Genomic DNA, 23,443 nt, shown 5'->3' with positions numbered 1-23,443 from the left:
GAACCAGTATGTTGAATGTGGTGTATATTGTACAGTACGTCCACTGGCAGATCACGATGTGCCGATTCTGGCGATCCCGTTGGGAAAAGGGAAATTAAAATGTGGCAAAAACGCGAGGTTAATTGGTAGCTTGCTTTATTTATTATTTATTATTATTTAATTATTCAATTATTATTATCTTTTTCTATCCACTTGACCAGCCAAGAAACCTACTGTGTTTTTGATTTTTGATTTATTATTATTAAGAAAAAAAAATCTCCTAGAAGCATGCCCCTTGGGACATGAACGGGGCGTAGCATTGCTCGCCTCCCCCGCATTGCAGTGCCCCAGTATGATCGCGTCCAGTCTGACGATATAGTCGCCACTCGGTTCGAGGCAATGCAATTATGGTTTTATGGCCTTGGCTAGTCTTGTACACTATGCACCCAATCCACTCTACTTTGCAGTGGACGATGGATTGTTGACAATCCCTTTCCCCTTCCCCCTTTGTCCTTTGTAATGCGCGCAGCCGCACCCTGATTGTGAAATTATGAATCGGACTCGAGTGGCCGCGTGGAGCGGAGATCAGACCTCTCTCTTCCCTGTTGCGGTCCACTGCGGTGCGTCGTGATTATTATTTTCATTACTATTCGTGGTTTTTTTTCCCTGGTGATTGACACTGGAGTTGGTATAGATCGGCTGTGTTTCTTTTCCTTTTTCCTTTTTCCTTTCTTTTTCAGATTTTCTGGAATTTCTCGATTTCTCATGACTCTACTTTTTTTTTTGGAGTATTATTATCCTTATTCTTTTTCCTTTTCTGTCAATCGGGTTGTTTTCTTCCCACTCGCCAGTCTTGGGAGGACATCATTGGGGCTCTGCAACGTCATTTTCGGTCCGGGTGAGATCCTAATTCCCTTGCCAACCCCCCCCCCCCCTTTTTTTTTTAAAAAAAAAAAAAAAAAAAAAAAAAAGAGTGAAAATAATATTTTTAATGATTAATTACTAAATTCAATTCCTGAAATTCAATCATTGTAAATCGGAGGGTCTCCGGACCCATGGAACTTGGCAGAACATGGAATGCCGCACCTTTAATTCTGATTCTTTCGTTTAATTTCAGAATAATTCTTTTGCGCGCAGAACGTGAGCTTCAGCGAGGCAGTGCTATACCGGTTTACTTAATCTCAATCCGCGCGCCAGCCCTGGACGCCCCCCCCCGCAGATCCACGTCGATGTATGCCACAAGCGCCCTTTTTGATCTGCGTAGAAAATCGGAGTGACCCGGAATGGACGGCTTTCTGAGTGATTTTCTCTCCCTTTTGACCCACCGCCAGCAGAGTGCGGCTGCTTTCCCTCGATTGGCTGCCCTGCCTACATCCAAGTCCGTTGCCCTATCAAGGCATCGCATGCGTTTATAGTCGGGCGCACTTCCTTGTCGATTGCATTTCACGCGCTACAGAAACGGGCCCTTTGGAATTTGATTATGGAGAACCAAAATGATCCTCACAATTGCCCACTTGTTTAATTCCACCCCCCGGGACACCGCCAGAAATAAGCTGGGTTCTGCGCGGTGACTCTCACCCCCCTCCAAAACCCGGGTGAGTGGGTCAGGGCTATGCCTAGAGGGAAAGGAAAAAGGTGCTTCTTTCCTCCCATTCTCTTATAAAGATGAACTGCCCTCCCACAGGGTGACAGTTCCTGATCATTCTCTTCAGCTGTTTGGCTCATCCTCCCAGAAAAAAACTGTCTTGCATGCTGCATATGCCCCCTCCATCTCAAAGTACTTGCTTTGCATTGCTCCCATCCTTTGGGAGTCTCTACTTTACTTCCTCATGGGCCAATCTTCTGGTTTGGATGATGTGGGCCAGGGGCTCACTGACTCCATAGTCACCGTCCGACCTGACGAGGATCAAGGGTACTTTCGTCCGGTGTTGTCGACTTCGGGCTCCTCGATGAACATCGTGGTGAGTATACCGATGAAGATCATGGGCAAGCTGAGTTCAAAGGCAGCTGACGATCTACTCCTCTCAGGATGCCCAAGATGCCATCGAGTCGCTGGCCTCGGGCGAGGACTCGAGCCATACCAGCTATGACCAGATCTTCCGGGACTCCGTATTGGACAGCGGGGAACTCATGGCGTTGAGTCTTCCATCGGAGGGAAGTCACGACTTCATGGGGATAGGCCATGAACTGAACCAGGCGCAACCCATCCCTGAAACCATGGAAGACCTGCCCATAGGGGATGTGCCCAGTGCAGGCCCATCGTCGCAATTTCCTCCTGCAAACTCGACCACCACGGCTCGGCCGATGATGGGCCTCCCAAGTGTGGAAACCCGTCCCGAATCGCAGTGGGACTTGGATGAGGTGTGCAACACCATTCGACTGATCCAGGCCGGTAGACCATGCGAACAGGAACAATTGTTTCGGACCCGACAGTACCTGCTGTCCCTCACGGAGCTTGTCAGTGCCCAGATCGTCTTGCCGCCCCCCGCACCACCGATTCCACCCTCGTCCAAGGCCTCTTCGAGTCAGTATCGAGCGCGGTGTCTGCTGTGTTCTGAGAACCCCGAGACTGTTAGTACCCCTTACGCCTTCAGGCGCCATGTAAACAGGCATATTCCCCAGTTCCTGTATCACTGCCCTGCACAGGCCTGCCAGCACAAATTCTACACTCGACGTGACAAAATGCGCAACCATGTCTTGTGTCGACACCGCCTGAACCCTGATATCATCAATCAATATCGGGTCGAGGTACCGCCTCCGGGTTTCTGTCCCCTGTGTTCGGAAACTGTTCAGGGCTGGGACAATCTCTATAAGTGTCTCGAGGTTCATTGCCGTATTGCCGCCCCTCCGTCGGTCGATGGAGACATGTTGAATCAGGGCCCCGGCCCCGGTCCTGGTGGCAACGGAGGAGGACATGCTTCTGGTAATGGGGCGTTCCTGCCCGGTTCTGGCGCGGGAGGAATGTCCTCGAATTATACCCACGCCGGGTATGGCCACGGCCAAGGCACTACCTATGGATCCGCATACAATGGCTACAACCAAGGAATGCCCAGAAACTATGCCAGACCCGGTGCCATGCCTCACACCGTCTCGGATAACCAGCTGGACTTTGGCAGCCTAAGAAATACCACTGCTGCCACGGGGAACTCTTTTCAAGCAGATCTAGCGAATGAACACACTGCCCACAAACGTTCCATTGCCGGGAATAGCAGTCATCTCGACCACCATTCACACCAAAATGGTTCTGGAAACCCCCCCTCAGCCCGACGTCCTCAGCCAGAAACGCAAGCGTCCATCCCAGCCCAAGAAACCTCAGCCCAAGCCAGAGCCGGATGTCGAGACCAAGTGCACGCAGTGTGGCCACCCTTTCAAAAGCTGTCATTTGTGTCACCAGCAGAAACAGTCATCCCATGGCTGCCATGAGTGTTGGGGCCAGTCCGCACTCCCGGTGAAGGACAATATTCTTCCCAACATGGCTGCATCCGCTCCCCAGGACTCGTCCTACAGCCAGCCTCTCGTCAATCCATATAATCTCCACAACCTCGGGGTCCTCCTCCCGGAATTGGGGAATGGGCAGAGCATCCGGATGCCTCTGTCCCCGGCCTATGGATCGCATGGGGCAATGCAAATGCAGGGGGGATCATTCAACAACATGCCGACATCTCGGAACCAACAAAATCAAAATCCTCCTGGAGGAAGTCCCTTCATTGGGCTTGCCGTTGCAACCGACCCAATTGCCTCCATCTCGGAGACCCTCAGCCCTAAATACCAAACCCTCGACTCTGACACTGATTTGCTGCACGATCTGGGCCTGGGAACCCTGATCAAGCCAAACGGTGTCAAGGTCCAGTCCACCGGAACCCTCCCGAAACTCCTTCGGGATGCAACGAGTGTCTCAAAAACTGGCCCGGGCACCACTGCTATGAACAAGCCACCACCCTCAGCCCCAGAGGCAAAACCTAGCCCGCCCGGAGAATGCCAGTGCCCCTACCGCACCGTCCCGCGCGTCCACTACTCAGCTCAAACCCGCGCCGAGCTCTCCCCGGGAAAACACATCGAGATGTCTTTCAAGATGGCACCCGCGGACCGCGAAGCAGCTCATCCACTACGCACGCGCGTGCGTGTTGTAGTGAAGCTGCTCAAGCTGCGCTCATCGGTGGCAGGTACCAAGCAGAAGGGAGAGAAGGAAAGCCATTCTACTGGCACCTGTGTTCCCGAGTCGTCTCCTCCAGAGTCCTGCAAGGAGGAGTGGTCGTCTGCCTGTGAGCAAATCGCACTGTCGAATTTCTCCAACAGCTTCGAGGAGATTGAATCGACCTTCTCTTTCAGTTTTGATCTCAGGTGGGCTATCCGGCAGCTCTCTCGCTGGTCTTGGGAGCTGGATTGTGATACGTGCTTGAAGTTCAATGATCCTGGCTATGTGCTGGATTTGGTTGCTTTTTATGTCTTGCAGGTCTTTCTGCTGGTGTCGCGTATTGGGGGTGATGGGGTTGGTTTGCTGATGAGTAGTTGACTGACCTTTCTTCTTTTCTTCTTTTTATTCCTTCTCCCTTTTCTTCCCTGCAACCCTTTCCTTTTATATAACTTTTTGTCTATTCTGTTAACCTTTCAAGTACTTATTGCTCACCATTTACTCTTGTCAATTTCTTTTGTGGGACATCACGATTTCAGGAAGCCATGTCAAAGCTTCTTCTGGTTTCTTTACTGGTGAGTATTTCCTCGGACTCGTGTTCAAGACCTTGCTTTTTCTTCTACTTGTGGGACGTACTAATGACTGGACCAGGGATTGTATACATATTGGATGGGTTTGTATACTACAAGGTACAAGGTGTCTCCTTCTATATATCCTGGGATGTCTGATCTTATGTTTTTTTTTCTTTCTATATTGTTGCAACTTGGCCCGTACTGGTGTTTTGGGTGGCATAGCCATGATTCACGAGTGATACGTTGATGGTATCATCTAATACGAGGGATCCATGAAGATGAATTCCTTAAGACTGTGAGGTTGATGCTGGTTTTTCATATTCTGCTTTATTAGTCTTTTTATCTCCCCTCTCTTCCGATCTCTATAGAACATGTCTTTACGAAAATGTAATTTGCCACACAGAAGACAGCTTCTCCCTCCACTTCAAGACCCAGTATCATGGAGTGAAGAAACACTTTCTCTAGTGCTCGTCCAGTCTGCATGCCGCAGCTTCGCATATCCCCGAGTATGAGTACTCAGTCTAGAGGAAGACAGAAAATCATGATCATTGTCACATTGTCAAACACTAACAGCAAAAAGAGCTCTGTTGATTTCGCATCTAATACAGCAGTCGAAATGAAGGAAAGGAAAATAAGATAAGATAAACCAGGAGAAGAGGAAAAGAAAAGAAAAGAAAAACAACTCCATCTCAACCTACCCCAGAAACAGGAATACTCAGAAACAAGCCAGAACAGGAGCTCAATCTGTTGTCCTCAAGATAATCACACACTTGCAAGTCAAACGCGAAGAGAAGAAGAGAGATAGAGGGGTGCTGGTGTACTCCGGAGCCAGCAATGCACCACGCCACAGAATCAAAACACCTTTAATAAGAAGCTTACTCCTGCCGGCTGCGCTTCGCTCCATGCGGGTTCCACGACGCATCGCCGCCTCCTTGGTTGGGGTTGAAGAAGCCCTGGTTGAAGGCCGGGTTGGGACCTTGGAAGCCTTGACCTGGAACTGATTAGACCAAAGCAACCCCTTGAGAAACAATTGATGACTGATGATGATCAGGACACTCACCCTGCATGCCCATGTTTCCTCCCATCCCACCCATCATCGGGTTCATCCCCCCGCCATCGGATTCATTCCCATGCCCCCGGCCATCGGGTTCATCCCAGGCATGCCCATCATATTCGGCCCGCCCATATTCCCACCCCGGCCGCCGCGCATTCCTCCAGGCCCGCCGCGCATGCCCCCACCCATCATATTGCCGCGGTTGTTGAAGCCATAGTTCTGCATCCCACCCATCGGCGCCCCCTGGAACCCGCCCATCATGCCACCAGCGGGAGCGGCGGCTCCTCCGCCCTGGAAGCCCATGGGGTTGTTGAAGTTCCCGCGGTTGTTGAAGTTGCCGCCCATGCCTCGGTTGTTGTTGTACCCGCCGCGACCGCGGAATCCGCCACCCATGTTGTTGTTCATGCCGAAGTTCATGTTCTGGTTCGCGCCCGTGTTGAAGCCTCGGTTGCCGTCCTTGCGCATCGGCGTGTCCTTGGGCAGTGTGCGGAAGGGGTTCGTGTGCGGGTTTGTGTAGTTCACCATGTATTTGCGCCCGGTTGCGCCGTTGGCTTCGATCTGGTGTTTAGTCGAGGTTGCCGCCTGGGGGGTCGTGAATTCCACAAAGGCTTGACTGGAGAACAAGAATCAAGGCATTGTTAGTCTTCTTTTTGCCTTCCTCTACTTCAAACCGAAGCCAGGACTATTCTAGTAGGGGAAGAGGGGATCCCACCCTTTGCTTTTCCCGTTCACCTTGTGCTCGCTGAATGTCACATCCTTGAGCTCGTCCTCGCATTGTGCCTGGTTCACCCAGCCGCGAATGTCATCGTCTGTTGTCCACCAAAAGAGGTCTGAAAGGAGGAGAGCTGTGGTGGCGTCCGGGTCGGCTTGGCGATCATCGTATTCTTTGCGCTTGACACCGTGGGGCGGTGCTGGAAGGTCATGCGCCAATGGGACGGGCATGTTGTTATGGTCTCCGTTGGGGACTGAGGTTTGTTGTGTCTCTTGTTTGGGCTCTGACGACTCATCATTGCGCGGGGCCTGAGGCGGGTTCTCTGGTGCGTCTAGCACCAGTTCGGCGTCATCCTGCCCCTGGTCATTGGCATTGTAGCTCCCATCCCCATAGATGTCAATATCGAAGTTATCATCTTCCGTGGCCATTGTGCACTGGTTTCAGGCTCAGAGCAGAAATTCGATTGGTTTGGATATGGGAGACTGGATAATACAGAGGTCCTCTTTTTTTTTTTCTCTTTTCTTTCTGTTCTTCTCAGTCAAGAAGTGTACATGTCTGTAGCCAGAGGACATGAATTAGCATAGAAAAATCATTCCCAGACAACCACAGACGGTTCAGAGGTGATGCCAGCGTGTACAGGATCCCAATACCTGCGCGACATCTTTATAGATGTGAAGAGAAAAAAAGGAAAGAAAAGAATCCAAATAACAAAAATCCAATGCTGGACACAGGGTGACAGGAAGGCTAGACCATACGTACAATCCGAGGAACAATTCCCTCCAGGGTAAATAGAATGTGCGCCACTTGCCGATGAAGCGCGTACAATGCTTGCAGATACAGGGAAAAGAGATGAGTCTTCCAGGCCACAGACAGGCACGGTCAGATAGAGAGAAAACAGCTGAGACAGGAACAAGGCAAGATAAAAAGGAGAACAGAGAATGCCTTCCCACTGGAAGTCCGGGATGAGGTAATTTCTGTCCTGATTGTGAATATACCGATGAGCGAGAACAGAAGAAAGGAGAGGGTCATCGAATGGCTCGTCGAGAAGATGAAGATGAAGATGAAGAAGACGGGAGAGGCGAGACTTCGAGCTCCCAAGGAGCTTGGCCGGAGAAACTTAATTCCGAAGACCCTCGGAAAGGCCATTTGTTCCTCTCCCTCCCCCGAGATCCCCGTTCTTTATTCCTCTTCTTCTCCGTCCTTCCTTTGCTCCTTTTAAATTATTTTATTTTCTGTCATCATGTCGGAAACCTTCCAGGAACTTGCTGATATCCCCAAGGACTTCATCCGGGAGGGATCCCTGTTTGTCCGTCGCTGCACGAAGCGTATGTGTCGGCCTCCTATCGAGACACCATGAACCGCTGACCTGACTCCTATGACAGCCGACAAGCGTGAATTCATCAAGATCAGCCAGGCTGTTGGCATGGGTTTCCTCGTCATGGTATGCACTTGACGTATAGCCTGTCTCCTGTTATCTTGTTGCTAATATTGCGATTAGGGTGCCATTGGGTACTTCGTCAAGCTGAGTAAGTGTGCAATGGACACATCCATGACTTGAAACACAAAAAGACGTTGTCCTCGTTTTAAATTGTGTACTGACTGTTTTGTGCAGTCCACATCCCCGTCAACCAAGTCCTGGTCGGTGGCGCATAATCGGATACCAATTCCCCCTTTAAAAAGACGACTCGAAAATCCAGTATTGGTCGTATCAGAAGACGGGAAGGGAGTTAGAGATGGACCGAGGACATCGGCGCAATAGTTGAACCACGAGCGAACGGCTTCGTCGCCTGCGAACAAAAGCCCTAGGAGTGACCACCGAAAGAGCGCCTGCATTGGAATTCTCGGCGTGGGCGCGCAGCTTTGTGTTTTTTTTTTTTTTTTGAATTGTTTTATTGTGGCAGCTACTGCTGCATAGGCGCTTTATGCTTGCAACGCGAGAGGAGAGAGTGCACCGCTCGCTTCTCCCTGAGATACCATACCCTGTAACACTAGGAGGGTCCTTATTTTCGATTTAATTGATGGCCCTTCAAACCAATTTGCCTTGATCAAGATATTAAAATTGTATTTGCATTTCATTCATTTCATTATGAGTTCAGCTGAACTAGAAAATGGAGAACAGGTGTCCTGAGCAGCTATGTGCAGATATCGTCGACGCAGAGGCGCAGACTCGAGTCCCTCGGTTCATCTTGTCGCTTTGCCAACCATTCATAAACATCTCCACCAAAGCCCATCTCACCATCCTGTCTCGTCGTCATCGACGAACAGCCGTCGTACGGGCCGGCTGCGCAATGGGCGTCGGGCATGCACCGCAGGGGCGTTTTCCCGGTACTCGTTGAATTCCGGCATAGGCCGAAGCTTGTCATCATAGCTTTGCCCAACAGGCGGGTCACCCTCATCGCAGATGGAACCATCACTCCATGAATGCGCGGTGCAAGTGCCAGTCGACAGACCCCAGCCATTCCATGACGTCGCTGTGTAGATAACCAAGATTAGCCACGATTACTATGCCCCCAATTTCATGGGCAGTCCCTACCTGCAATCACCGGGGCATTCGGGTGCCAGCTTGCATCCCGAACGCACGTCCTCCACAGCATCTCACCGCTCATTTCATATGCCGTCGCGAAGACATCAGGCTCGCGGGGCCGGGAGTTGATCGTTGCCTTGCCGACATCAATGGTACCTGCTAGTGTTGCATCCATGTTGTATACGTAGACCTTGCCATCTTCGCTGCCGGTGTAGACATAGCGCGAGTTGGTACTGTCCGGCGGAGAGAAATGGCACCGGATTAAGGTCTTCAGCACGCGGTGGCCCCGGAAGGTGACCACAGAGCAGTCGTGTGGGTGCGGCTCATAGTAGTCATCTGGGTAGGGCTCAAAGCGGTAGTCAAAACCGGTCGTGTAGCTGTTGGGGTCGATGGTATCGAATTTGGCGGTTGTCATCATCCTCCGCAGATCCCACAATTTCATCGTTTGGTCCTTGCCATTCGACAGCACGTAGCGGCCGTCGCCTTTGCTATCAACATACGTCAAGCCTTCGGTGTGACCCATGAATGCTCCGGCTTCGCGGCCGTCACCCATAGACCGCCGGTCCCAAACCCGGAGGGTCGTGTCGTCGGATCCCGAGTAGAGGAGGTGCGGAGATGATGTGTCACCAAAGCAAACTGCGTTGACATGGTGCTGATGGCGATCACGGAGATTGAGGACCGGCTGTTTTGTCTCGATATCATAAACGATGACGGAGTCCTCGGACGTGCCTGCAACGACCTCTCGGCCATCGCCAGAAAACCGTAGAGACCATATCTATTCCAAGAGTAATCCACGTCAGCTATGTTTAGTAAAGAAACACGTCAGAATCATGTTCCTACGCCAAAATGTGAGCTCCCCCAGCTGCGCCGTCGCCTTGTGCCTGGTGGAGTGGAAAAGTCCAGCACATTGGGCTCGGAGTCATCCTCCGGGTCGGTCGAGGCTATGTAGGCCTGGCTGCGTATTGAACTATAAACCAGGAATCGATTATCCGGGCTTAATGTGGCATCGGTGATGGTCCACTGGCCAAAAGGATAGTCGACGGTCTTGTAGTATTTCCACTCGTACGGGTTGGATGTGTCATACATCCGCACCTTGAAATCCTGCGCACAGCAGAAGTAGAAGTTCCCATCGTCTGAGAACTGGCCGGAATAACTCCGCGAGTCATAGTGAATGATCTTGTCGGTCACGGAGCCCGGAATCAAGCGCTAATCCAGTAAGAATATCAGATTGTCATTAGTCAAGGCGATTATCATGCTGTCGTCGTTGATGACTGTACTCACCTGAGAGATGGTTTGATCGGCCCGTTTCCGTACCCCATACGGATCAACGCCGAGTTCGCGCCACATCAGGTTGGTCGCAAGGATCTTCTTCCGTTGCTTGAGCCGATCGATATAGTAATCATCAGTGCCGAAGTCGCCATCTTTCATCAATTGGGTGCCCGCATCGCTGGGTACTTTGGGGAATTGGTCGGTTCCCCGGCCCCGCCTCGCTCGGAGGCGATGTCGGAATGCACTAATATAGCCATCGTCGTAATCATCATCGTCCTCTTCTTCATCTTCCTCTTCATCATGCCCTAGGGTACTCGCCCATCCATTGGAGTGGAGAATATGCTGCAGCCCGCTGGAGGCCAGTAACTCGAACAATCGTGCGGCGGGGACTGTGTCTCGTCAGTGATTGATTCCCTGTGTGTCTGGATGTCATGGCATACTGCGTCTGGCACCACCAGTTTGATCCTCTTGGTCCTGGTCTCCCTCAGCCGGAACGTCCGTGGTGAGTTCAATCTGGATGTTTCCAATATTGATGTTGGGGTTGTCTGTAAGAGAATGGTCTGTCAGACTACCTATCTCTCGCTTGAATTGATAGAGATCCAGGAGCATTGGAAATAATCCATACCGTCCGAAACACCAAGACCCATCCCCTCATCCTCGTCCACGTCGTCCTCCCAATCGTCGTCATCTCCCGAGGCATCGGGTGGGTGGTAGTTCATATCGAGCTCATCGTCTTCGAGCCATTCCTGTGCATTATGCCATACTGTCGAATCCTCTGCTGGTCTTCTTGCGCCTGAGGGTGACCCGCGAGAGCTCATGATGGGCGTGATGCAGGTGGCAGATGAGGAGATGGCTTATCGATAAGTCACCGCTGCTTCCGGGTTATGTCATCCTAAGTCCGATATGTCCGGATCTATATCCTGAGGTCCGTTGATGTTCGTTTTATTTAAAACTCTCAAGTAGTTAATATACAAAGTCCAAGGTATCTAAGCATATGGAGCTGCATCCGAGGTACCTCGCCCTTGACCCATTTGATAGGGTTTTCCACAGGCCTCTGGGATAGCCTCAGACGAGATGAGATCCATGCCATGATGCCTAACTGTCCAAGGCTCAGTAGGGCTGTCCAATTGATAGACTGCCTGAGTCAGACTGTTTGAAACATTATCAATACTCCAGTGCTCTTCTATACTCAAGAGTGTATGCAGCCTCTGGTCCAGCCACTGAATGTGATTTGCAATGTTCTTGTCCGGTATTGTTTAGCTCATCCTACCATGGCCTGAGTCATGTAGGAGTCCGTCTGGTATGTCGGCTAAGAAGCAACTAGCTGAAACATTTGCAAAGAGCCCAAATCTCTCACTAGGCGGAACTAGTGCTTGGAAGCTTCCTAGGCCTGTGCAGTCACTACAGTGTGTACGGCTTCGGGTGTACTTAGTTCTCAGTCGGTAGTAGGCGAATGACCTTGATAACCACTGCAATAGTATCATGAAAAGCAAATATGTTTCATCGTTGTCAAGAGAGGATATTTTGAAGCCGAGGCAGAAGTGCAAGCAACAAAAAGGGGAGAAAAGGGAATCCCCGCGATAAGCGGATCAACCATTCTTCCCGCTCCCCCACTCCGTCATTCCCAGTTGCGCAAACCTCATGTGCTCACGGGGGTAGAGAGCTCATTCAATTTTCTGGCATTCTACTCTCAGTCGGCTCCTAGCTCTGCGATCGTGTCATCTACTCACTAACTCCTCTCCTCGCCTCCGCAACAGCATACCCCTCACCATGCAGTCCGTCCCAGAGTCACGCCAGCAGACCTTCGAGGAGATCTACGGTCCGCCAGAGAACTTCCTCGAGATTGAGGTGAGTAAACTATGCAAATATTTCGTTTCTTTCCCAGATATCCTCAGATCAATCAGCCCCTCTACCTACATTGAGCTCTCATATCAACATCTCTCTCTGTTCCCCTCAATCGCACAACCCGACAACAGTTCAGGATTCGCACAACCCCAGTGACCAGCAACATCCACAAATGAGCCAGCTACCAATCCCTAATCTCTTTCTTTCTTCTTACAATAGGTTCGCAATCCTCAAACACACGGCACCTCCCGGAATATGTACACCTCGTACGAGATCGTCTGCCGCACCAACATCCCCGCCTTCAAGCTGAAGCACTCGGTGGTGCGCCGCCGCTACTCCGACTTCGAGTACTTCCGAGATATTCTGGAGCGCGAGAGTACCCGTGTCACCATCCCCCCGCTGCCCGGCAAGGTCTTCACGAACCGGTTCAGTGACGACGTCATCGAGCACCGCCGCGAGGGCCTCCAGCGCTTTCTGCAGATCGTCGCGGGGCACCCGCTTCTGCAGACGGGGAGTAAGGTGCTGGCTAGTTTTATACAAGGTGGGTCATTTACCTTTACTTGGATACTTGAATTATGCATATATTCTTGTGTTTTCTTCTCTTTGTCTCAAGTGGCATGCTAATTTCTTGTTTAGATCCGAACTGGGACCGCAATGCCTGGTAAATGACCTTTACTTAAAACTTATCATTTTTTTTTTTCCTCTTCTTCTTTTACTCGGGTTTACTCGGCAAGCGATAAGCGTGGTTTGCCTGCTGGGTTTTGTTCCATGATCTCATAACGTCTTTTTTCCCTCCTATCTCTTTCCTCTTCTCATGTATCTCCTTTGCCTCTTCTATCCGACAGCAATCTCTCGGCAGCCGGGTTCCCTGGAAATCGTTGAAGCCCGTTTGATATCCTCATCACCTGTGCGCACTTTATCTGCTTGATTTGTGTCTCTTGTGCTTCTTTTCTCATGCCATTGTTCCTTGGGGTGTTGTCTTCCGGGGCAGATGAATTGCAGTTTATTTGTGGTCTTGGTCTCTTTTTATCGGCAGCACTGCCGTTGAATGGCGCTTGATTCTTGTCTCATTTTTCTTTCTCATTTTCTATTTATTTTCTTTTCTTTTCCGGTGAAGTCATGTTCTTGGTCTTGTCTTTTGGATCGGTTCGTGCATAGTATGAGCGGCTTGGTCTGGTTACAATATCACTCGGTGCAAATTCTTTCAGAAGAACTGAAGCTCGGATGCTATTGAATGAACTCCATCGAGGTCCGTACTCATCGCATACTTCGGGATATCAATGTAGACAAACACATTAACTCCGACCCCAGTAGAAGAGTAGCCCCCAGTAACACCTGAAATGCAAGACCTAGAAGTAGAAGAACTAATAAAGAAGTGAGGAAGAGAAAATGACCTCCTAATTGGTGTCTCTCGATTCCACGGCCTCCCGTTTAGTTCAGGTCATCCCAAAGCATGGGCGCAAGCGTATTATCTTCCCAGGGCGTCTCCAAAGCCGAAGACGTGCCGGCAGTATTTTCGTCTAGCGAGAACGAGAGCATACCCGCAGAGCCAGAGGCATTAGTCGCCGACGGGTCGAGGAAGCCCTGTGGTGGCGGAGGTAAGAGGGCAGGATCGCCAGGGCCTGGGTTAGCATGCCGGGTCCTGGTTTCTGAGCGATGATGCGATGCTGCAGAGATCTTTGTTGGAGTATGCTCCATGCTAGGAGCAGGAGGATCGCGATCCCCTGATCCAGGCAGGGCAGGGCACTGGCTCTGGCTCTGGCTCTGCTCGTGCAGAGCCTTGCCACTCACAGAACCTCCGTCGCGATAGGCATCTGGGAATTTAGTCCGGAACCGATCTCGAAGATCTGTTGCTTTGCGATGGCCGAGATTCAGGCGCGGATCCTGGCATATCAGGGTCCACTGGAACCCGTGGACGGCGTAGCCTTTCAATAAAGACTCGTCTTCTACACTGGTGAATGGGCGACGAGAACGGCGGCGCGATTTTACTGTGCCCTGTGGCTCTGGGACGCCGAGAGATGCTAAGCTTGGTTGGGGGAGGGTTGAGGAAGTGGATTTCTTTGGTGTTGACTTTGTGTGGTGATGTGATTTGCCGTGAGTATTGAAGTCGGTGTCGGGAGTAGATGAGGAAATATTTGAGGCTGAATGTTTCTGGTCCCGAGTGGCTGCTCTGCCAATCCTGAGATTCGAATCGGATACGACATGGGCTGATTTTCCTCGTAGAGGGCGTTTTTTACTGGTCTTGTCACCAGAGCCATCAGAGCCAGGCTTGACAAGCGCCTGGGCGAGGATGTCATGTAACTGCTTAGTGGCTTCCTTCGGATCAGATGCGCTGGATGAGGTTAGCTCGGGTAATCTATTGAGCTATCAAAGTGGTTTCTCTTACCGATATGCCCCAGGGCAGCAGACTCGAAATCTTCACATAGCTTAGCGTAAACATCAGGTGATACAGCATCTCAATTCCATACCTGTCTTTTAAATTGGAAGCAGTTCTTTGATTGAACTCAAACTCTGGCTGCGCAAGAATGGCCTTCCAGTTCCCGATCCCGCACTTGACCACGCCCCGCAGCAAAGCTGTCGTTTCCTCTTCGGTCCATTTTCTCAAATTCTTGCGCGACCGGCCACGGGTTTTGGGCGACAGAGGCGCATCGCCCTCCGCTAAATATTTCGTGAGTTTGCTCCCCCCCAAGCGCTTCTCGCGCGGTATTGGGCCACTTGGACTATCCAGTAAATTCGTTTTCTCGGACCCATCATCATCGTGATCTTCATCACCGTTGTCATCGAGTGTAGAGTCGAGGATCTCGTCTATTCTTGCCTCTCTCCTCTCCGCAGGCTGAACATCCACTAGACCGGCAGTATTAGAGTCCGAGTTGCTGGGATCTGCAGCAGCGTCGTTTCTAGAAGGCTTCGAGAGAAGCTGAGTCATAGAGCCTGCTTCAATGGGCGGAAGAAGTGCCGCATTAGGCGGAGGCTCATTCAGCCCATTCAGAATAGCAAACGGCCCGAACGGCGGGGGGCGCTGCTCCTTCTGGGTCTGAGGAATCGGCAGCTGCAAGTGCTCGCTGAAAGAGTCTACCTGCGGGTCCAAGCGACGACGCTTGCGAGACCCATTGCGCGCATCGTCATCAAACGACGAGGAGAACGGAAAGCGTTCTAGAGCCCGAAGATTTACAAAAGCTGGCAGGATGGGCTTCGGCAACCGCTCCACGCTCGACTGGGACTCGGCCGTGGCAGCATCGGTCTTCTTACGCCGCGCCGCATTGAGAAACTCGGTCACAGTTGGCAGCTCCTCGTTTTTGGCATTTGCTGGGGCGTTTCCGCTCGCTGCTGGTGCCTTGGAGATGCTGTTGGAGTCGTGGGCTCTGCTGGCATTGGGTTCCAGCGGCGAGGGGACACTGAGCGTCCGTGATGATACTGGTTCGCGGAGAGGTGCGATACGGAGGGAGAGCTGCGGCAGCTCGCGTCCTGACTCGTCATGGGGCCGGAGTGCGCTGGGATCCATTGCTGGACATTTGGATGTCAACTCAGTGGTTGGATATGAATGTCCTGGAGCACAAGGAATACATTGTGCCATCCATGATGTGCTTTTGGAGATGGTGGAGCAGTGATGACCGCGATAACTGGCTGATAACGGCTACGGGGGGCGACAACTGCCAATGCCGCATCTGGGGGATCGGTCAACGCGTCGGTGGTTTTGCACCTCCGCTGGTAGTTTCTTGTGTTGTTGCTGTCTGCTTATTCGCTGTGAATATTCTTTTCTTTTTCCTGGGCCTACCTGACCAAATTCAGCGTCGCCAAGTGAGTGTCTCCGCCATCTACGAATCTCGGAGCTCCCGAGACCTATCCCCGAACCAGCATTTGGACCATGGCAACCATAGCATAAGAACAAACCGACAGGCCAGACGAGAATAACAACCAGAAAACCACAGAACGAGCAAGATGCCCACCCTCTTCCCACCATGGCCAAACCTCCTCTTCGGCATCCTCGAGCCGATCTCCCTGTACGTCCTACCTCCATGCTATAGCAGCACTCGACTGCTTGAATTACTACTCCCAGACCGTCCAATATTGAAAAACAAATAACTCACAATAATATAGAGTTCTAGGCAGTCTAGCCCCGCTCTACGACCTAACCGGCTTCATCACCGATCAAACCCCCGCTAGTTCCCCTCCAACCCCACACCCCAGCAGCGCAGCCCTAGCCTACCAGCTGGGGAACCTGTATTTCCTGCTGTTCATGGTCGGTGTGGCCGTGTGCCACACAACCTCCGAGCCCCGCGTTTTGCGAAACTACCTCGTCGCACTGGCCATCGCCGACGTCGGCCATGTATACGCCACGTACTCGGCGATGGGCTGGAACGCGTTTGTGGATGTCGGGGCCTGGAACGCGCTGACGTGGGGCAATATCGGGGCGACGGGGTTCCTGTTTGTTAATCGGGTTGCTTATTTCTTGGGGGTTTTTGGGGAGGCGAGGGCGTTTAAAGCGGTTGGGAAGTGGGAGTGAGATGTATAGTCCATGGATTTAGATGTGCTTGGTAGGTTGGGTACATATCTCTACTGTTACTCACCCCATTTATTTCTGTGTCTAGAGTGTATTGTATTTGCATGGAGCGAGTAACTCTAACAATCCGTGACTGGGTCTCCGATTCGATATTTTCAGTTGTAGGCCTCGCTTCGTCGAAGCAATGCTGTATACTCTGTGCCAGCATAATCATTGCTGCCCGATTATGCAACAACCCCTACAACCAAGCCGTTGTTCTCTACCCTAAGCGAAATGCAATTAGGGTCCCTTGACGTAACGCCGGACACCCTGACAGCTGTCAATGCTAGCATGGGTATAGCGTACAAGTACAGATCCATAAAGCATTAATCCAGAGCAATCAATGGCGATCCCGTCCCCCCCCAAAAAGAAAAGAAAAGCAAGATATTGTGAGTAAATAATATAACGAATCCCCCCTCTCTGCGCAGTGGGGCAGTGGGACCTCGTCACCTGCAGCCACACAAGCCAAGCACGAAGCCCACGTCCTCCCACAGCCCCCCCCCCCCTCCTCTCTCTCCGTGTCTGTCTCTCTCGCCTCTCACCGAGTCCAGCAACATCCATTTCGGGATGGGCCAGACCGATGATCATTAATCTTTTTCGTTCATCGCCGGAACGCCAGGTTGCTTTGCATGTACTGGAGCAGGGGCTGGAGTGCGGGCTCGCCGTGCTGCTTGTAGTCGCGGATGTGAGGAATCAGAAACGGGATGCCGGGGTGTTGGCGGTAGTGCTGGCGGTAGGCGGTGTGGTTTTGGGCTGGGTCTATGAGGAAGAGAAGATCGGCGGGGATGATAGGGTCTATGATTACGGTGCTGGTGCCGGTGCTGCTGTTGCCCCCGATGCCTGGGCTCGGGCCCATATTGGGGGCGCGCACGGTCGAGATGCTGTATTTGTGGAGGCCGTCCAGGAAGGCTGTTAGGGAGTGGTAGTTTCGCGTGGTATATAGAATCTGCGATATTATTAGAATGCATACCATACCTTTCAAGAAGGTTGGTCTATCACACTGCTAGGGAGATGCTTACCTGGGCGCACTCTTGGAGATATGGAATGAGATCAGGTAGTGCCGAGCAACACTCCCACACTGACCCGCTCAGGGCTCGCCAATCCGCCAGAAATCGCACGACCAATGCATCCTCGGCGAGGATGTTCTGCCGCGACAAGCTGGCGAAGTCGATCTCGTCCGTGCTCGTCAGCGTGCGGGCCAAGTCCATAGCCGACATCGAGGTAAGGCAATCTTCCAGAAACGGGATGTCGGTGTTGAACTTGACTCTCCAATCCATCGTCGGCGTGTGGATGTACTGTCGTCGGAATCGTACCCCGAGCACGCTGAACATTTTCAGGATCGTGGTCAGGCTCGGAGGCTGGTCTTTGAACAGGCGCTGAATGGGTCCGGTGATAAACTCGAAGCCGGGCGCTGGCGTGGGCATGTCGCGGTTGCCGCTAGGCCGAACGGCGCGCAGACACTGGAGCACGGCTCGGTGCGCGAAGGGGCTTGCGGGTCGTAGATGCTAGAAGTAGTTAGTCGGTGGATATCATCCATGACAATCCCTAACAGTTTTGTTGCCAACCTTTTCTACTTCTGCATAGAGCGGGATGTCTTCTGGGTACATGCGCAGATGATCTACCAGATGGATATGAAACGCAGTATGCTGCTGCAGGAACCAGTCGACCGATGCCGCATTGTACCCGAGCGAGCAGCGCACAATCTCCTCAAAGGCAATCTGGGTAAAATGGAAATGACTCTCGGCTTCGATGGCCGCCGCGATCGCGCGCGCATCGAGGGACAGGGTCGGTGGCGGCGGGAGCCATGACCAAGGGACAGGCTGAAACGCGGGAATGCTCGACCGGCGCAGGATCTCCTCGACGCGCTGCATATGAGAGAGAGTGGCAAGCAGCTGGTGCTCGCGAGGATCGGATAACGCAACCAGGAACGCATCGATGGTGTCTGCATTGCGACTTAGCAGCGAGCTGCGCGGGAAGTTCTCGTCGCGGAATAAGCCATAGCGAATCACACGGCTGATTTCTTGTACATTAAATGCCCACAGGATTGTCGTTGCTTCGTCCTCCCACCAGCGGTACGAGACAAAGAAGCGCGGGATCTCGGCGCTGGCTTGGAAGAGGGACTGGTACGACGGGCCTGGTTTGGATGGCACGGTTCTGCTCGCGAGGATCCGCGACATGTCGGGTCTAGTGGACTGAGCCCTATTCCCGGACAAAAACGGGCTCTTCTTGGGAGGCTCGAAGGTGAATGCCCCGGGGCTGAATTGCATTTATGCGGTCACACCCCCGGATGGCCAGGGCCAACACATTGGAGCCGAACGACACGCGCGTGCGATATGCCAATCAAGACTGTGTCGAGAAACAATGCATGCAAGAAAGCCCTCGGAAAACTCGGAAAGAGCAGTTGTGAAATGGTCACAGAATAAGATTAATTAATTTAGAGAAGAGCAGACCGGGGTACCTTTATCCCTGAAGTCCTCCACGTTGGACACATCACGAGGGGAATCAAGGCGAAGAAAAGAAAGAAAGAAAAAGAAAAGAAAAGAAAAGAACTGGATCTATTGACGATCCTCCCAGTTCCAAACTACCGGGAATCCCAATGGCCAGGAAAACATTCGGAGAAAGGGGGATAATCAAATCATGAAATAATACAATAATACCATCGATCATAAGAGAATCAATAAACAGAATCAAATAAATCATAAATACGCAGTTATGAAGATCGAGGAGAAGACTCCACCGCAAAGAATGACTTTCTGTTCTCTTCCTGAACCTGAAATTTCCCCGTTGAACTGGCTCAGTTGCCCACGCAATCAACTTCATCTTCTGGAATTTCTTCAGTCGATGTCGATGCATCGATCGGTTGGGAAGCGGTCAAACGACGGTGCGAGTGGACGTGAGTCGGTCAGGGAATCTCCATCTTCATCTCGAATGATTTCATCTGCAGACTAATTCAGCGCTAGTCTTGGGGTGTACCCCGTCCTGACACCAACTCTCTCTTTCTCTCCATTTCCCGTACACCGCCAGAGACCATCCGAACCCATGTCGTAGCGTGTCATGCCTGCAAAGGATCAATCTCATTCCACAACTTGCCCTTGCGCAGGATGCGATTCCCCCCCCTCTCTCTCCTCTGGTGGGGCCGAGGGCGAGACTCCACCATCTGACAGGGGCGTATCCTAAGGACCATGTACGATCCAGCAAATGTTTCCCCCATAACCACATATCCATCGACATCGACATCGCATAGTCCCGCCGCGATGGATCAACCGAAACCCCACGTGAAGGGGGGTGGTTCCCAGGAATTTATCCATGGGAACCCGAGGGTATGGACGCCGGATCTCGGATGATCCACTCGTTCCTGGATCCAAAGTTGGAGGTCACTGTATGCTCATATCATACTCATACTGATATCGCTAGCGAGATATGGAACAAAGGAATGGGAATCCTGAACTTCCAAGGAGGATCGCGTTTACCGAAATTGATGGGGGCATTTCAATTGACCCACGCTCCTCCTCCCCGGGCACCACCGGGGGAGCCCAGAGAGAGCGCGCGTGCAACGAACACTCCATGTCTCGTCAGTGGTCGTTCGGGGTTCTCGTGGTGCATTGGAAAGACTGCGCCAATGCCACCGTTTTCAAGGATCGGTGATCTCCATAACCAAGCTGGACGATCTCTATTTCTCTGTCTTTCTCTTGCTCTTTCTCGTTCTCTCTTGTTTTACTCGAGACAACAGTAGATTCCACAGCCACCTAGAATACTCGATGAGACCATCCTACTTTCTAAACACAAGCCCTCCACGGCGGCTCAAAGAAGTCTACTTATTTCCATGTCGCATCGTCGTGTTGGGTATAATTCCAGTGCTGTGGCGCCTGGAATGAGGATACTTTCTCCGGTGGAGATGGAACGTGGGCCCCAGCTGGAGAAGGGGGGAAGGGATTTTTGGATGCATCAGATTTGGCCGATTGAGCCCTCACGGTTGGAGATGATGATAGGCCCTCGGAAAAAAAATCATCAATTACTCTCTTCGTGATCCTTTCATACTCGGTACGGGTTCTGATCTTGAACGCAAACAAATGAAATAGCTCAAATCCCCTGAAGCAATAAATAGTAAGACGGCCAAGCAATAAAGTAAAGTAAAACAACAAATTCTCCTAATGTAAGAACCGCTGATCCTGCAACCCATTTTCTTTCTGGATAGTCAGTGCATACGTGCTTCTTATACGTCGATCGGACTCGATCGATGTTGGGGACGCGCTGCACCTACGGGAAGGGCCGGGAGGACAAGAATCCTTTGTTTTTTTTTTTTTTAGTCCTTTTGGTCTCATTTAGTTCTCTGGCAATGGCATCATGATAGGAGACGACACGTTGCGTGGTTCATCCCAATTTCCCTGGTGTCATATAGCTGCATTCCGGACATTATTTCCACCCATCTTGCACGGGAAATATATGCGGGAGTTTTGCGACATGCGCCGAAGGCTCTCCACCGCGGGAACTTTTGCTGCTTGCATTGTATTAGCATTAGCATTAGCATCAGGATTCAAAATCATCCAAGTATAGAAATACAGTTCGAAATACAGTATAGTCCCAGGCTAGATCAGCGCACCGCTTCATTGGTGCAAAGTATTTGTCAACCGATCATCAACAGCAGATCTAATGGCTCACGGTGCTTCTAAATTCCGTTGATCGTCTCGACTATCCACTTGGTAGATGAAAAAGGGATGATCACCTCCTTCCACAGCGGAGATAGCGCGGGGGGTATATTTTGTGTAGAGTGAAAGTCATCTGCAATTTGAAGAATGAATCAGGCGACTACACCGGGTGTTTCCATTCATCGATCGTCATGACTCTGCGTCAGACGGGAACTTGGTACTCCGCGTAACCCGTGTTCATGCATGATGGGATGTGGATATGGTTGTTGTTAGGGCTTCAGAAAAGCCGAGGCTATTCTTGGAAATCGACAAATTACGTCCTCGGGGGTATATCATTCATTCTGAGAGCACAAGGTAAGAAAAAAGTGGGTTGGCATATCCTTGAATGTATCGAGATGGGATATCGAAATATAGATAGTGGCACTTTGATTGTTTATTCTGTTGCAGCAGATCGGGTGGGCTCAGCTACTCATAACCAGGAGCCAAATCTTTTGAATGGAACCTAAGACCAGACATGTACTTGGCGTTGGTCGATATCACTGCAAAGCAGCAAGATGTCCAGGACTATCGGGCAGTGGTCTGCAACAGCCATCATGGCACATGCTCATTCTACTCGAGCAAAGCAAGGGTGACAAGGCGAGGACCAGGAATCCAGACAGGCTCATTAAATCATTCGAGAAAGGTAACGTTAAATGGTATCATATCACTCGGAAACGAGACGGGTATGCCGTCCCAGTTTTGTTTGCTATGGTTTGAATCTACGAAGCATCATCCAAGCCCATACAGCAAGACAAGACGCTGTTTCCCAGCTACTGTGGTTTTCTTGGTTTCTTTTTTATTTCATTTCCAGAGACTGGAAATCGCACACACACTCATTGCCAATGTCTTACAACATTTAGTTGGCAATGGCGTGGGCACGGCGGCGGTCACGCTCCTCAGAGATGGAGAGCTGCGAAACATGTTAGTTTGTGGATCGCAAAACCAAGAAAGTGAAGTTCAAACATACCTTGACACCCTTGCCCTTGGGCAGGGAGATCCAGGGCTTCTCCTGTCCAATGACGAAGACGTTGGACTCACGGGTGGCGAAGGTGTTGTCAATGGCGTCCTTGACGTGGACGACGTTGAAACCACCGTCATGGCGCTCACGGTGAGTGACAACACCAACACGACCCATGTTACGACCACCAGTGACCATGCAGACAACGCCGCTGTCGAAGCGGACGAAGTCGGCGATCTTGCCAGTGGCAATGTCCACCTTGACGGTGTCATTGACCTTGATGGCGGGGTCGGGGTACCGGATGCTGCAAGACACGAATTAGCAAATCCTTGTTCTGTATGCCCGGGGTCTTACTGTTGCCAGTATGCAGGGCAGAAATAAAAAAAAGTTCTTCGTCCTCCGCCGATCAACCAAAGCTTGGTCCAACGACTGAATGACACGGAACTTGTGGAGAGTATGCACTCACGTTCTCGCATCGTGCGTAACCAAGAATGGGATCCCGCCCTTGCCGAGCTGAACGCGCTTGACCTTGCACAGCTTGAACTCGGCCTCCTCGGCCTGGATGCGGTGCACGGTGAAACGGCCCTTGGTGTCGTAGACGAGACGGAAGTGCTCGCCGGTCTTCTCCAGGGAGATGACGTCCATGAAACCAGCGGGGTAGGTGGTGTCGGTGCGGACCTTGCCGTCGACCTTGACCAGACGCTGCATCATGATGGCCTTGACCTCACGACCGTTCAGGGCGTACTTGAGACTGTGGCACAAATATTAGCTTGCTGGTTGTTGGAGGCGGTTGTATTTGAATCGTACCGGTTGCGAATGAAGACGATCAGGGGCAGACAGTCCCGGAGCTTGTGAGGACCGGGGGAGGCCTTGGGCGCGTAGGTTCCGGACATCTTGTCCAGGAGCCAGTGCGAGGGCGCGCTAAGGCGCTTCTGGTGCTTCTTACTGTTGGGAAATTGGAGTTAGCCATCTCGAAATCATAATTTGTCGAGTCTGCAAGCGAAAGTCCGAAACGGGTTGAAACCCCATGCGAGGGTGCTGAGACCAATTTTTTGCGACTGAAAGACAGAGGAGATGGCATGAAACTTACGGTCCGCGAGCCATTTTGACTGAATTGTCGACCTGTACCCGGTGTGGTGTCGAAGAGTCGCGATGGAGAGAGAAGAGTCAAGG

General features: G+C 51.5%; 10 protein-coding genes across 10 annotated transcripts; 5 read left to right on the top strand and 5 right to left on the bottom strand.

Annotated features, from left to right (window-relative positions):
* Positions 1 to 1,808: 1,808 nt before the first annotated feature.
* On the top strand, positions 1,809 to 4,492 carry NUU61_000525 (uncharacterized protein; the record flags this gene model as incomplete). The annotated part of the gene is made up of 3 exons (XM_056651109.1): positions 1,809 to 1,940; positions 1,987 to 3,066; positions 3,146 to 4,492. The coding sequence occupies 3 exons, from the start codon at positions 1,809 to 1,811 to the stop codon at positions 4,490 to 4,492; spliced, it is 2,559 nt and encodes an 852-aa protein (XP_056515959.1).
* A 1,066-nt stretch (positions 4,493 to 5,558) lies between these two features.
* NUU61_000524 (uncharacterized protein) lies at positions 5,559 to 6,877 on the bottom strand (the record flags this gene model as incomplete). The annotated part of the gene is made up of 3 exons (XM_056651108.1): positions 5,559 to 5,674; positions 5,878 to 6,350; positions 6,450 to 6,877. The coding sequence occupies 3 exons, from the start codon at positions 6,875 to 6,877 to the stop codon at positions 5,559 to 5,561; spliced, it is 1,017 nt and encodes a 338-aa protein (XP_056515958.1).
* Positions 6,878 to 7,689: 812 nt separating this feature from the next.
* NUU61_000523 (translocon subunit SSS1) lies at positions 7,690 to 8,102 on the top strand (the record flags this gene model as incomplete). Its single annotated transcript, XM_056651107.1, has 4 exons — positions 7,690 to 7,774; positions 7,832 to 7,890; positions 7,948 to 7,975; positions 8,062 to 8,102. The coding sequence occupies 4 exons, from the start codon at positions 7,690 to 7,692 to the stop codon at positions 8,100 to 8,102; spliced, it is 213 nt and encodes a 70-aa protein (XP_056515957.1).
* Positions 8,103 to 8,681: 579 nt separating this feature from the next.
* Positions 8,682 to 11,060, bottom strand: NUU61_000522 (WD40 repeat domain-containing protein; the record flags this gene model as incomplete). Its single annotated transcript, XM_056651106.1, has 6 exons — positions 8,682 to 8,920; positions 8,983 to 9,748; positions 9,814 to 10,179; positions 10,255 to 10,631; positions 10,683 to 10,787; positions 10,868 to 11,060. 6 exons carry the CDS (start codon positions 11,058 to 11,060, stop codon positions 8,682 to 8,684), a joined length of 2,046 nt encoding a protein of 681 aa, XP_056515956.1.
* Positions 11,061 to 12,012: 952 nt separating this feature from the next.
* On the top strand, positions 12,013 to 12,752 carry NUU61_000521 (sorting nexin-3; the record flags this gene model as incomplete). The annotated part of the gene is made up of 3 exons (XM_056651105.1): positions 12,013 to 12,090; positions 12,307 to 12,628; positions 12,724 to 12,752. The coding sequence occupies 3 exons, from the start codon at positions 12,013 to 12,015 to the stop codon at positions 12,750 to 12,752; spliced, it is 429 nt and encodes a 142-aa protein (XP_056515955.1).
* Positions 12,753 to 13,518: 766 nt separating this feature from the next.
* On the bottom strand, positions 13,519 to 15,589 carry NUU61_000520 (telomere repeat binding factor family protein; the record flags this gene model as incomplete). The annotated part of the gene is made up of 3 exons (XM_056651104.1): positions 13,519 to 14,419; positions 14,474 to 14,503; positions 14,556 to 15,589. The coding sequence occupies 3 exons, from the start codon at positions 15,587 to 15,589 to the stop codon at positions 13,519 to 13,521; spliced, it is 1,965 nt and encodes a 654-aa protein (XP_056515954.1).
* A 437-nt stretch (positions 15,590 to 16,026) lies between these two features.
* On the top strand, positions 16,027 to 16,591 carry NUU61_000519 (uncharacterized protein; the record flags this gene model as incomplete). The annotated part of the gene is made up of 2 exons (XM_056651103.1): positions 16,027 to 16,088; positions 16,186 to 16,591. The coding sequence occupies 2 exons, from the start codon at positions 16,027 to 16,029 to the stop codon at positions 16,589 to 16,591; spliced, it is 468 nt and encodes a 155-aa protein (XP_056515953.1).
* Positions 16,592 to 17,228: 637 nt separating this feature from the next.
* Positions 17,229 to 18,894, bottom strand: NUU61_000518 (uncharacterized protein; the record flags this gene model as incomplete). Its single annotated transcript, XM_056651102.1, has 3 exons — positions 17,229 to 17,573; positions 17,647 to 18,132; positions 18,193 to 18,894. 3 exons carry the CDS (start codon positions 18,892 to 18,894, stop codon positions 17,229 to 17,231), a joined length of 1,533 nt encoding a protein of 510 aa, XP_056515952.1.
* A 987-nt stretch (positions 18,895 to 19,881) lies between these two features.
* NUU61_000517 (uncharacterized protein) lies at positions 19,882 to 20,272 on the top strand (the record flags this gene model as incomplete). The annotated part of the gene is made up of 2 exons (XM_056651101.1): positions 19,882 to 19,947; positions 20,042 to 20,272. 2 exons carry the CDS (start codon positions 19,882 to 19,884, stop codon positions 20,270 to 20,272), a joined length of 297 nt encoding a protein of 98 aa, XP_056515951.1.
* A 1,892-nt stretch (positions 20,273 to 22,164) lies between these two features.
* NUU61_000516 (40S ribosomal protein eS4) lies at positions 22,165 to 23,374 on the bottom strand (the record flags this gene model as incomplete). The annotated part of the gene is made up of 5 exons (XM_056651100.1): positions 22,165 to 22,222; positions 22,280 to 22,574; positions 22,737 to 23,021; positions 23,078 to 23,215; positions 23,361 to 23,374. The coding sequence occupies 5 exons, from the start codon at positions 23,372 to 23,374 to the stop codon at positions 22,169 to 22,171; spliced, it is 786 nt and encodes a 261-aa protein (XP_056515950.1). The 3' UTR covers positions 22,165 to 22,168.
* Between the last annotated feature and the right edge of the window lie 69 nt (positions 23,375 to 23,443).

This window comes from Penicillium alfredii, assembly GCF_028826965.1.
Source record: "Penicillium alfredii strain IBT 34128 chromosome Unknown utg000001l_segment0_segment0, whole genome shotgun sequence".
NCBI classification, from domain to species: domain Eukaryota; kingdom Fungi; phylum Ascomycota; class Eurotiomycetes; order Eurotiales; family Aspergillaceae; genus Penicillium; species Penicillium alfredii.
Note: the sequence above shows the minus strand (reverse complement) of the source record. Positions and strands in the feature narration are given on the sequence as shown.